The sequence below is a fragment of the Staurois parvus genome, unplaced genomic scaffold, assembly GCF_062004578.1.
Source record: "Staurois parvus isolate SC_StPar_1 unplaced genomic scaffold, SC_StPar_1.0 ptg000144l, whole genome shotgun sequence".
Lineage (NCBI taxonomy): Eukaryota > Metazoa > Chordata > Amphibia > Anura > Ranidae > Staurois > Staurois parvus.
This window is the reverse complement of record NW_028317940.1, coordinates 488629-502643: the sequence shown is the minus strand read 5'-3', so window position 1 is coordinate 502643 and position 14015 is coordinate 488629. Positions and strand designations below refer to the sequence as shown.

The following is a 14015-nucleotide window of genomic DNA, read 5'->3' as shown; positions in this document are numbered from 1 at the left end:
TATGGTGGGTGCTGCCACGTAGAGGAGAGGGAGAGCAGTGAACCTCTGTTATCTGATCACTCCTAGAACGACCCAAAAACAATGTGTATTCCATCACTCCCAAGGTAAGCACCGTCATTCCTGACCGCTGTGGCTGGAGAAGCTGCAAATGGAGCACAATCTGCTCCCCATCAGGTTTAGTAGGGGGCAGAAGATCCATGAGGGGTCTAATCCACCAATGGTCCACCATGTATCTCGGGCTCTACTGCCGCTCCTGCAGGCCTGGAACTGGCCTGGTTGATGGAGTGAAGTGTGATCAGTTCTCCGATCTCCCCTCTGTTGAATGAACCCAGAAGAGACGGGAAATTCACCACTTCCAGGTTCAGAGCCGTCATTCCCCGGTCACTGCAGCTGCTTAAGCCCGATCTGTTCTTGATCAGCTACAGTGGGGTCCAGAGGTGACGTTGGCGGTCTAATAGACCCCTGATGTCTCATTAAAGAGAACCTATCACAACAAAATTCTAATTCAGGAGTGTATGGTCCATGATGTGATATCAATAAAGTTTAGTGGAAAAAAAAAAAAAGCGGAAACAAATTAACGTTCCAAACTCTATCCCACCTGCAGGCTCAGCACTGGTATGGTTGGTGCTGCCATGTAGAGGAGAGGGAGAGCAGTGAACCTCTGTTCTCTGATCACCCCTAGCTAGAACAAACCCAGAAGCAATGTGTTTTCCATCACTTCCAGGGTGATGTGGCCGGAGAAGCTGCAAATGTTGCACAATGTGCTCCCCATTAGCTTCAGTAGGGGGCAGAGGAGCCATGAGGGGATCTAATCCACCAACAACTCCAATGCTGATCCTGCAAGCCCGGGACCAGCCTGGTTGACGGAGTGAAGAATGATGAGTTCTCCGATCTCCCCTCTGGTGAATGAACAGAGATGGGAAATTCATGACTTCCAGGGTCTTCGTGCGCCGGTCGCTGCAGCTGATTAAGCCCGATCTGTTCTGGATCAGCTGCACTAGGGTCTGGGACCGGCGTTGTTGATGGAGTGAAGGATGATCAGTTCTCCGATCTCCCCTCTGGTGGATGACCCGAGACGGGAAATGCTTCCAGGTTCAGAGCCGTCATTCCCCAGTTACTGCAGCTGATTAAGCCCGATCTGTACTTGGTCAGCCACGTTGGGGTCCATAGGTGACGTTGGCGGTCTAATAGACCCCTGATGTCTCACTAAAGAGAACCAGTTACAACAAAAATCTATGACACAGGAATGTGTGGTCCATGATGTGATATCAATAAAGTTAAGTGGAAGAAAAAAAAGTGGAAACAAAACTAACGTTCCATTTTTAGGCTTTTTGCTGAACTAGTCAAATATTTTTTATTGATTTAAAATGGAAAATGTTGCCTTTGGGAACTAGATTCTAGGAAATGCATTACATAAATGTAGACCTCTGTTTGTGAAATCTCCCACCACAAAATGCACTCAGCCAATGACAGGTCAGGACGCCATTTCTATTCTTCTCCTGCCATCAATGGCCAAACCGATCCCACACTTCATCCACGTCTTTGGTGACCTCTGACCTCCTTATGAACGGTTCCTTCCATGATTAAGATCAGCCATGGAGTATATCTGAGGTGTATATCAGGGTGTGCTTCTTCCCCACATGAGAGCTGGGATGTCCAGCCACATTAATCTAGAAGACATTTCCCGCACTCAAGGCACTAATACACCTCCAGGGTTGTGTGGGACCCCCTGATGTACAGGAAGACAGGACTTCAGTGAGGAACATTTCCCTCACTCAGGACAGGAAAGTGTCTTCTCCCCTGTGTGAGATCTCTGATGTCTGGAAAGATGCGACTTCCTTGAAAAACATTTCCCGCACTCAAGACAGCAATAAGGCCTCTCCCCCCTGTGAGACCCCTGATGTGTGACAACGTCTGACTTTTGTGAAAAACATTTCCCACACTCAGGACAGGAATATGGTTTCTCACCCGTGTGAGATCTCTGATGTCTGAAAAGATTGGACTTGTCCATAAAACATTTTCCGCACTCCGGACAGGAATACGGTTTCTCCCCCGTGTGATACTTTTGATGTTTGACAAGTTCTGATTTTTGTGCAAAACATTTCCGGCACTCAGGACAGTTATATGGCTTATAACCTGTATGTAATCTTTGATGATAAGAAAGATTGGACCTATTTGAAAAGCATTTTCCACACTCATGGCAGAAATACGGTTTCTCCCCCGTGTGCAATCTCTGATGATCATAGAGACTGGACTTATCTGAAAAACATTTTCCACACTCAGGACAGGAAACTGGCTTTTCCCCCGTGTGAGACCTCTGATGTCTGTAAAGATCTCGCGTTCGTAAAAAACATTTCCCGCACTCAGGACAGGAATATGCTTTCTCACCTGTGTGTGATCTCTGATGTAAGGAAAGCTGTGACTTAACTGAAAAACATTTCCCGCACTCAGAACAGGAAAATGGATGCTCCCCAGTGTGTAATCTCTGATGATTATAAAGATTGGACTTACATGAAAAACATTTCCCGCACTCCAGACAGGAATATGGCTTCTCCCCTGTGTGAGATCTATTATGTCTGTGAAGACTGGACCTGTCTAAAAAACATTTCCCGCACTCAGGACAGGAAAAAGGCTTCTCGCCCCTGTGATACTTTTGATGTCTGTTAAAACAGGACTTGTCTGAAAAACATTTTCCGCACTCAGGACAGGAATACGGCCTCTCCCCCATGTGAGACCTCTGATGTGTGACAAGACATGATTTTATTCCAAAACATTTCCCGCATTCAGAACAGGAAAATGGCTTCTCACCCGTGCGAGATCTCTGATGGATGACAAGATCTGATTTTTGTACAAAACATTTCCCACAGTCAGGGCAGGAATATGGCTTCTCACCCGTGTGAGATCTTTTGTGCACATTAAGACTGAATTTAACACGAAAACATTTCCCGCACTCAGTACAGGAATATGGTTTCTCACCTGTGTGAGTTCGTTTATGTGCATGAAAATGAGATTTAAAATGGAAACCCTTCCCGCACTCCATACAGGAGAACCTCTTTCCTGTGTGAAGGCGGGCCCGGTCCCACACAGTCTGAGGTTCCTCAGGATACGAGGAATCCGATGGTGTATCTACACTGGGTGGTGCCGGATGGACATTGGAGGGAGCCGGGTTTTCTCCTGGACTATACTGTGTGATGTCCTCATCTTCTACTTTCCAGTCTGGAGACAAAGTGAGACAATCCTCGGAGGTTTTCCTCATCTCCCGGCCATGGACTAAAATACAAAGACGATTACTAGACAGGAGCTGATTGGTTCCCCCAAACCAGGACTCTGCCCACATCAGGCAGCTTGGTCTCTGAGAAGCTTCCAATTCCAAGCCCAAGGGAACTAGGAAATGGGTCAGTGACCAATCAGTGAGCAGTATGGGTGGAGGAATGGATTTAGTGTTCATGACCCACCTGTGCTGATCTCTGTAGGAGTGTCCTCCTCTATAAATGTCCCCGTTATTCCATCCTCCTCCATAGACTGCTGATCATCCCTCACATACGCCTCTTCTTCTTCTGATTTCACCTCAAATTCTATATCGATTGGATCTCCACTCTACATCAAGAGAAGGAGAGAAAATATCATCTGTAAGATAGAAGATTTATTATTGTGACATCACATAGAAAATCCGCACATCGTCTCCATGAGTCCATGTTCTAGACTCTCCATCCCACCAACCTTGTAACGGTGAGGGATGGTGAGATCTTCCTCTTTTCCTTCTGAAAACTCCTCCATCACTCCATACTCCTCATCCTCCTCTTTATACTCTTCTTTAGGAACAAAAATATCATCCCCAAGGATTCCACTCTGAATATATCATAAAAAATGCATTGTAACAAACATGCCATATATAAATCAGAACCACCAAGAATTGTCAATCATCTACCGGATGATGGTGAGGGATGGTGTGACCTTCCTGTGTGGAATCCTGGGAATACAGAGAACGGGGACATCTCTCTGGTGGGTTCCCATGACTGGATCCATCTACTTGATGATGGTGAGGGATGGTGTGACCTTCCTGTGTGGAATCCTGGGAATACAGAGGACGGGGACATCTCTCTGGAAGGTTTCTGTTACTAGGTGGCTCCATCATAATGTCCTTGGAGGGATCTTTGTGTCCTTCAGAAAGCTCCTTCATCACACCAAACTCCTGATCCTCTTTATATTCTTCTTTAACAAAAATATTATTGGTTCCATTCTGAATATAGAAGATATTTATTATAGAAACACAATTGTGTATAAATCACAGCTACCAATAATTGTTCATTATTTACCTGTTCATGTTGCGCGTAGTTATGATCCTCCTGTGTGGAATCCCGGGAACACAGAGGATGGGGACATCTCTCTGGGAGGTTTCTCTCACTTGTTGGCTCCATCATACCATCACTGTGTCCTTCAGAAAGGTCCTTCATCACTCCATACTCCTCATCCTCCTCTTTATACTCTTCTTTAACAACAATATTATAATCCCCGAGGATTCCACTCTGAATATATAATAAGATATTAATTGTAACAAACATATCTGTGTATAAATGAGAACTACCAATAATCGTTCATTATTTACCTGTTCATGTTGTGCGTAGTTATGATCCTCCTGTGTGCAATCCCGGGAATACAGAGGATGGGGACATCTCTCTGGTGGGTTGCTGTAGCTGGATGACTCCACCATGGTGTCCTGGTACAGATCTTTGGGTCCTTTTGGAATCTCTGACTCCTCCATCACCCCATCCTCATCCTCTTTTATCTCTTCTTTAACCTCAACTGTAGAATCTCTCAGGTTTCCACTCTGAATATATAATAAAAATGACATCAATGGTAACAATGCAGATAATTTACAGATCCTAATGATACTATCAGTGATTGTTCCTCATCTACCTGATGATGGTGAGGGATGGTGTGACCTTCCTGTGTGGAATCCCGGGAATACAGAGGACGGGGACATCTCTCAGGTGGGTTCCCATGACTGGATCCATCTACCTGATGATGGTGAGGGATGGTGTGACCTTCCTGTGGGGAATCCCGGGAATACAGAGGATGGGGACATCTCTCTGGTGGGTTCCCATGACTGGATCCATCTACCTGATGATGGTGGGGGATGGTGTGACCTTCCTGTGTGGAATCCCGGGAATACAGAGGACGGGGACATCTCTCTGGTGGGTTCCCATGACTGGATCCATCTACCTGATGATGGTGAGGGATGGTGTGATTGAATATCTGAGACTGGGATCAATCTGAAACAATTTGTTTTCAGGACATTTACTACAATTGACATTTTTCCCTCTTTCCTCCGATGTGAATATTATAAAACAAAGACATGCATATTCCACCCCCCCCCCACCTCCAAATGAATCCCCATCTCCCTAATAAAAGTCGTATAACCAGTTAGTATAGAAGGTCATTAGTTGGAAAGGTGACATCTCCAAAATGAAGGAAATGTTCTAGTACCATAACTGGGGGAATGTTCAGCAATCTGGGTTCCCACACTATATATGTGTGTATCATCATCTGCTGGCGGTAAAAGACGTCACAGTGACTATGGAGGAAGAGGACGGCCGTGACGGTGGAGGAAGACGGACGGCCACGACGGTGGAGGAAGACGGACGGCCACGACGCTGGAGGAAGACGGACGGCCACGACGGTGGAGGAAGACGGACGGCCACGGCGGTGGAGGAAGGGCACGGCCATGGAGGAAGAGGACGGGGGGGGTTACTGGATGCAAATAAAAATAAGATCTTATTACCTCCTCTGCTGCCACTTCCAGCAATGTCTCCTCTCTACTTCCCTCTCTCTGGGAACTTCCTTCTTATACTTAACATCACTTCCTGTCTTCCATAGAGACTTCCTGTCTGGGTAGAAATGAGATCACCTCTTGTGGAGCTCAGAGGAACTGCAGCCCCGACAACCATCTGGTAGTGTGACCCCGGCCTTGTGCTGGGCGTGTATGGACTGTATGTCCTCATAGATGGAGAGTTGCCAACGGTCTCAGATTTGCCAGGACAGTCACAATTGTAACAATTTGGCTGTGTCTTGAGAATCAAACAGTAAATGAGTTGGGGCAATGGGAGACCAATCGGTGTCCTGGATGGGGCTGTAAGAGGCCAGTCAGCATGCAGTGATCAGCGTTGGGCAGGTATCAGAGAACGGTCAGGCAGAGACTTTTCTGCTCACCGGGTCCATCAGGACGTTGGACACATTGGATGGAATGGGCTCCACTCTGGATGCTCCCCCCCGGGTGTGTCCGGTGATGAGTTCCTGGCTTCTCCAACCCTGCCAGATATATAGAAGTCATGGATTCTACACCGAGTATCCCGTCCTCTGAGAGGTGGTAGTGCCTGGAGGAGGGGAGCGGAGGACACTGAGTGGGGGATTGTATGAGAGTCATCAATGACCCTGTTTGTGGTGGATGAAGGGGGATTGAGGGTGCTGTGTGGTGTCCCGGTGGAAGGGGGGTGGTGTGGCCTTTTCTATGTCCCACCACCTAGCTGAGGAACTGATCCCAACGTCCTATCGGTACTAAAAATGTGAAATCACTGCCAGCTGTCCATGTCTATTATTTATTTATTACAGGTACTTATATAGCGCCATCAATTTGCGCAGCGCTTCACATATATATTATACATTCACATCAGTCCCCGCCCCCGAGGAGCGTACAATTTAAGGTCCCTAACTCACATTCATACATACACATACTGGGGCCAATTAAGACAGGAGCCAATTAACCTTCCAGCATGTCTTTGGAGTGTGAGAGGAAACCCATGCAGGCACAGGGAGAACATGCAAACTCCAGGCAGGTGGTGCCGTGGTTGGGATTCGAACCAACAACCCGAGTACTGCTAGGAGAAAATACGCCCATGTATCCTACTCAGCCCCCCATACCCCTAAGGACACCTGATGTCCTCCTCCTCACCCCAATAATTACCCCCTTCTACCGCTCTCCACCCGTTACTGAGCTGTCCCTCCTCTTCACCACTACACCCCCCTCTTTGTACCCTTCTGCCCCTCTCTTCATTGGCCTGTCCCCCATCTTCACCAACCCATCCCCCTCTTCACTGCTCTGTCTCCTTCTTCACCTCACCGCCCTTTTTTTCCACTTGCATATCCCCCTATTACCCCTCCTGTCCCCCTTCTGTATCCCTCATCACCTCCTCTTTAACTCCCCATCCCCCCCATTCACTGTCCTTCCATCCTCTTTTTTTTTTTCATAAAGAATATATTTATTCAACTACAGAATGTGACGAAAATTCCATGAAATATACACAACCCAAAGAGTAAAGTCACAGAGGTATACCATGTAATAGCCAGAACCAGACTCGTTTCCAGAACCTCAAAAGTACGAGAACCAACATAGCTTTGTTTCATAACTAGTGAGGCCCAAACCCCCGGCCAGATCCAAGTAGTTCCACCAATTCTCAACCATACACCCACATGAGCAAAGGAAGGGAGAGACCACACAGTCTACAGCACGGTGTCAAACTGGCGGCCCTCCAGCTGTTGCCAAACTACAAGTCCCATGAGGCATTGCAAGATTGACAGTTACAAGCATGACTCCCAAAGGAAGAGGCATGATGGGACATGTAGTTTCACAACAGCTTGAGGGCCACCAGTTTGACACCCCTGGTCTACAGCATGTCAAATGGACTCTTCAACAATTCCTGAAGGTGTTAAGCAGGCAAAGTGACCCAGAAAGAGACCCAGGTCAGGATTCCTACATGTTGAGCCCGTCCAGATATCTCAGTACTCCTCGGTGGTCTGAAAATGAAGTCCAACCCTTAGAAAAATGGAGGGCATCCCTGGCAACGTGGATCCATTCTTTCAAAGTTCTTTTCCTCCTCTTTACACCCTTCTCTTCTCAGTATCACCTCCCTCTTCACCCCTACATCTCCTTGACCACCAAGCTTCCTTCTCCTGCTTCACTCCCGTTACCCTTTTCATTTCCCCCTCTTCACCATGTTGAGCCCATCCAGATATCTCGGTACTTCTCAGTGGTCTGAAAATGAAGCCAACATGGCCAACGCTTAGAAAAATGGAGGGCATCCCTGGCAACATGGATCGATTCCTCCATTTCTGCTAACCTGTTAATGCGGAGTATCCATTCTTTCAAAGTTCTTTCCCTCCTCTTTACCCCCTTCTCTTCTCAGTATCACCTCCCTCTTCACCTCTACATCTTCTTGTCCACCAAGCTTCCTTCTTCTGCTTCACCGCCCTGTTATGCTCTTCATTTCCCCCTTTCCTCCTCTTCACCATGTTGGGCCCATCCAGATATCTCAGTACTCCTCGGTGCTCTGAAAATGAAGCCAACATGCCCAATGCTTAGATAAATGGAGGGCATCCCTGGCAACGTGAATAGCTATCTCCATTTCTGCTAACCTGTTAATGTGGAGTATCCATTCTTTCAAAGTTCTTTCCCTCCTCTTTACCCCCTTCCCTTTCCTTGCACCACCTCCCTCTTCACCCGTACACCTTGTTCATCAGGCTTCCTTCTCCTGCTTCACCGCCCTGTTACCCTCTTCACTTCCCCTTTTCCCCCTCTTCACCATGTTGAGCCGGTCCAGATATCTCGGTACTCCTCGGTGGTCTGAAAATGAAGCCATGTCCAATGCTTACCCTCTTCATTTCCCCTTTTCCCCCTCTTCACCATGTTGAGCCCATCCAGATATCTCGGTACTCCTCGGTGGTCTGAAAATGAAGCGATGTCCAATGCTTACCCTCTTCATTTCCCCTTTTTCCCCCTCTTCACCATGTTGAGCCCGTCAAGATATTTCGGTACTCCTCGGTGGTCTGAAAATGAAGCCATGTCCAATGCTTGCCCTCTTCATTTCCCCTTTCCCCCTCTTCACCACATTGAACCCGTCCAGATATCTCAGTACTCTTCGATGGTCTGAAAATGAAGCCAACATGCCCAACGCTTAGAAAAATGGAGGGCATCCCTGGCAACGTGAATCAATTCCACCATTTCTGGAATTCATCACTTCCAGGTTCAGAGCCGTCATTCCCCGGTCGCTGCAGCTGATTAAACCCAATCTGTATTTGATCGGCTACACTGGGGTCCATAGGTGACGTTGGCAGTCAAACAGACCCCTGATGTCTCAATAAAGAAAGCCTATCACAACAAAAAATGCTATGACATAGGGGGTTTCAGGTCCCTGATGTGATATCAATAAAGTTAAGTTGATAAAAAAAGTGGAAACAAATGAATGTTGCAAACGCTATCCCACCTGCGGCTCAGCACTGGTATGGTGGGCGCTGCCAGGTAGAGGAGGGGGAGAGCAGTGAACCTCTCTCAGGGTTAGCACCATCATTCCTGACCATTGTGGCTGGAGAAGCTGCAAATGGAGCACAATCTGTAGGTGCAGAAAAGCAATGAGGGGTCTAATCCGCCAATGGTCCTCCATGTATCTCGGGCTCCACTGCTGCTCCTGCAGACCCGGGACCGGCATGGTTGACGGAGTGAAGGGTGATCAGTTCTCAGATCTCCCCTCCGGTGATAAACCCAGAGATGGGAAATGCTTCCAGGTTCAGAGCCGTCATTCCCCGGTCGCTGCAGCTGATTAAGCCTGATCTGTTGTTGATCAGCCACATTGGGGTCTATAGGTGATGTTGGCGGTCTAACAGACCCCTGATGTCTCATTAAAGAGAACCTGTCACAACATAAAATGCTATGGCATAGGGGGTTTTTGGTCCCTGATGTGATATCAATAAAGTTAAGAAAAAACAAAAGTGGAAACAAATTAACGTTCCAAACGCAATCCCACCTGCAGGCTCAGCACTGGTTTGGAGGGCACTGCCACGTAGAGGAGAGGGAGAGCAGCAAACCTCTGTTCTCTGATCACCCCTAGCTAGAACAAACTCAGAAGCAATGTGTATTCCATCACTTCTAGGGTCAGCACCATCATTCCTGACCGCTGTGGCCGGAGAAGCTGCAAATGGAGCACGGTCTGCTCCCCATCAGCTTTATTAGGGGCAGAAAATCCATGAGGGGTCTAATCCTCCAATGGTCCTCCATGTATCTCGGGCTCCACTGCTGCTCCTGCAGGCCCGGGACCGACATGGTTGATGGAGTGAAGGATGATCAGTTCTCCGATCTCCCCTCCGGTGAATGAACCCAGAAGAGACGGGAAATTCACTACTTCCAGGTTCAGAGCCGTCATTCCCCGGTCACTGCAGCTGATTAAGCCCGATCTGTTCTTGATCAGCTACACTGGGGTCCAGAGGTGACGCTGGTGGTCTAATAGACCCCTGATGTCTCATTAAAGAGAACCGGTCACAACAAAATTCTAATTCAGGAGTGTATGGTCCATGATGTGATATCAATAAAGTTAAGTGAAAAAAAAGTGGAAACAAATTAAAGTTCCTGACCGCTGTGGCCGGAGAAGCTGCAAATGGAACACGATCTGCTCCACATCAGCTTCAGTAGGGGCAAAGGAGCCATGAGGGGTCTAATCCACCAACAGCTCAAATGCCGATCCTGCAGGCCTGGGACTGGCCAGTTTGATGGAGTGAAGAATGATCAGTTCTCCGATCTCCCCTCTTGTGAATGAACCCAGAAGAGACAGGAAATTCATCACTTCCAGGTTCAGAGCCATCATTCCCCGGTCAGTAGGGGGCAGAAGATCCATGAGGGGGTCTAATCCGCCAAAGACCACAGTGATTTCCTACGATTGTCAGCACCATCTAGTGGCCATAATATGTCCTGCAATACCTCAAATGGAAAATAAAATAACACATGGCCGCTAGATGGCGCTGACGATCGTAGGAAATCATTGTAGTAAATAAAACAGAGGCTGTATTCGTTATAGCTGGACAAATTTGTCCAATTAATTTTTAAATGTAGACCTCTAAGCGTTTGTGAAATCTCCCACCACAAAATCCACTCAGCCAATGACAGGTGAGGACACCATTTTTATTCTTCTCCTGCCATCAATGGCCAACCCGGTCCCACACTTCATCCACGTCTTTGGTGACCTCTGACCTCCTTATGAACTGTTTCTTCCATGATGAAGATCAGCCATGGAGTATATCTGAGGTGTATATCAGGGGAAGCTTCTTCCCCACATGAGAGCTGGGATGTCCAGTAACATTCATCTAGAAGACATTTCCCACACTCAAGGCACTAGTACACCTCCAGGGTTGTGTGGGACCCCAGGAAGAGAGGACTTCAGTAAGGAACATTTCCCTCACTCAGGACAGGAACGTGGCTTCTGCCGTGTGTGCAGTCTCTGATGTCTGTCAAGATGTGACTTCCTCGAAAAACATTTCCCGCACTCCGAACAGGAATACGGCTTCTCCCCCGTGTGCAGTCTTTGATGTCTGTCACGATGTGACTTAACTGAAAAACATTTCCCGCACTCAGGGCAGGAATACGGCTTCTCGCCCGTGTGCAGTCTCTGATGTCTACAAAGTTGTGACTTAATGGAAAAACATTTCCCGCACTCAGGACAGGAATACGGCTTCTCATTTTTGTGACACTTCTGATGTCTGACAAGTTCTGATTTTAGTGCAAAACGCGTCCCACACTCAGGACAGAAATAGGACTTCTCCTCCGTGTGGAATCTCTGATGATAGCAAAGACCGGAGCGATTTGAAAAACATTTTCCACACTCACGACAGGAATACGGTTTCACCCCCGTGTGCAATCTCTGATGATTATAAAGACTGGACTTATCTGATAAACATTTTCCACACTCGGGACAGGAAAGTGGCTTTTCCCCTGTGTGAGACCTCTGATGTCTGTAAAGGTGTGACTTATCTGGAAATGATTTCCCGCACTCAGGACAGGAATATGGTTTCTCACCCGTGTGCAATCTCCGATGTCTGGAAAGATGTGACTTATTTGAAAAACATTTTCCACACTCGGGACAGGAAAACGGATTCACCTCTATGTGCAATCTCTGATGATTATGAAGAGCGGACTTATCTGAAAAACATTTCCCGCACTCAGGGCAGGAATATGGTTTCTCCCCTTTGTGGTATCTCTGATGTCTGTAAAGATTGGAGTTGTCTGAAAAACATTTCCCGCACTCAAGGCAGGAGTAAGGTTTCTCCCCCGTGTGAGATCTCTGATGTCTGTAAAGATAGGTCTTTTCTGAAAAACATTTTCCGCACTCTGAACAGGAATGCGGCTTCTCCCCTATGTGAGACCTCTGATGTGCGACAAGACGTGCTTTTTTGGCAAAACTTTTCCCACACTCAGAACAGGAAAATGGCTTTTCCCCCGTGTGAGATCTCTGATGTTTGACAAGATCTGATTTTTGTACAAAACATTTCCCGCACTCCGGACAGGAATATGGCTTCTCCCCCGTGTGAGATCTTTTATGCACATTAAGACCGGATTTAAAACGGAAACATTTCCCGCACTCAGAACAGAAGAACCTCTTCCCTGTTGGAAGGCTGGCCTGGTCCCGCACAATCTGAGGTTCCCCAGGATGCGAGGAATCCGATGGTCCATCTACACTGGGTGGTGCCGGATGGACATTGGAGGGAGATGGGTTTTCTCTTGGACTATACTGTGTGATGTCCTCATCTTCTACTACCCAGTCTGGAGACAAAGTGAGACAATCCTCGGAGGTTTTCCTCATCTCCCGGCCATGGACTAAAATACAAAGACAAAGAGGATTACTAGACAGGAGCTGATTGGTTCCCCCAAACCAGGACTCTGCCCACATCAGGCAGCTTGGTCTCTGAGGAGCTTACAATTCCCCCCAGAGAGTGAGGAAACAATGCAATATAGAGTATATAGTGCAGGGGTAAGGAGTATGGTGGAGGATGTTGAGCAGATATATGGTGGAGGATGGTGAGCAGATATACGGTGGAGGATGGTGAGCAGATATACGGTGGAGGATGTTGAGCACATATATGGTGGAGGATGTTGAGCACATATACGGTGGAGGACGGTGAGCAGATATATGGTGGAGGATGGTGAGCAGATATACGGTGGAGGATGTTGAGCACATATACGGTGGAGGACGGTGAGCAGATATACGGTGGAGGATGTTGAGCAGATATACGGTGGAGGATGTTGCAGATATATGGTGGAAGATGGTGAGCAGATATACGGTGGGGGATGGTGAGCAGATATATGGTGGAAGATGGTGAGCAGATATACGGTGGGGGATGGTGAGCAGATATACGGTGGGGGATGGTGAGCAGATATATGGTGGGGGATGTCTCTGCACGGTAATTGATGACAGATGCACATATTTTTCGTTATCCACAGAAGGGTTCACTGAATGAACACTTTATTAATTGAACTTGATTTTTTGATTGACTTTGATTTGATTCATACTTAAAATATTCTTTATTTTTTGTGTGGTTTTTGTTTTATATGTACATATTTTTTATATATATATATTGTTTATATTCATATATTTATATTTTTATTTCAGTATTGATATTTTTAAAGAAAATTTTTTTCCTAATATATATTTATTTCTTCACTTTGTTTGTTGGTCATATAATGGTTTGTATCAAACCTGCCCACGATTGACAGGTTGCCGACCCCCGACATAGAGCATATACTGCAGGGGTAAGGAGTACAGTATATAATGTACAACATGGAGTATATAGTGCAGGGGTCAGGAGTATGTAATGTACAATATAGAGTATATAGTGCAGGGGTCAGGAGGATGTAATGTACAACACACAGTATATAGTGTAGGGGTCAGGACTATGGAATTTACAACATAGAGTACATAGTGCAGGAGTAAGGAGTATGTAATGTACAACATAGCGTATATAGTGCAGGGGTCAGGAGTATGTAATGTACAACAGAGAGTATATAGTGCGGGGTCACAAATATGTAATGTACAACATAGAGTATATAGTGCAGGGGTCAGGAGTATGTAATGTACAACAGAGTATATAGTACAGGGGTTAGGAGTATGTAATGTGCAATACAGAGTATAGAGTGCAGGGGTCAGGAGTATGTAATTTACTACATAGACTATATAGTGCAGGAGTAAGGAATATGTAATGTA

The 14015-nt window shown here is 46.7% G+C and overlaps 2 protein-coding genes across 2 annotated transcripts in view; one reads left to right on the top strand and one right to left on the bottom strand.

The window, feature by feature from the left end:
• The window catches only part of LOC149464993 (uncharacterized), a 374728-nt gene that overhangs the window by 141186 nt on the left and 219527 nt on the right, over nt 1-14015 (top strand). The window lies entirely within an intron of this gene.
• The window catches only part of LOC149464999 (uncharacterized), a 111685-nt gene that overhangs the window by 18335 nt on the left and 79335 nt on the right, over nt 1-14015 (bottom strand). Inside the window, exons 11-19 of the mRNA XM_089673775.1 lie at nt 11449-11594; nt 9533-9680; nt 4918-5262; nt 4607-4828; nt 4317-4526; nt 3929-4240; nt 3721-3849; nt 3456-3597; nt 1787-3270 (exon numbers count right to left, since the gene is read on the bottom strand). Coding sequence (XP_089529901.1) covers nt 1787-3270; nt 3456-3597; nt 3721-3849; nt 3929-4240; nt 4317-4526; nt 4607-4828; nt 4918-5262; nt 9533-9680; nt 11449-11594 — 3138 coding nt within the window. The remainder of the gene's footprint in view (nt 1-1786; nt 3271-3455; nt 3598-3720; nt 3850-3928; nt 4241-4316; nt 4527-4606; nt 4829-4917; nt 5263-9532; nt 9681-11448; nt 11595-14015) is intronic.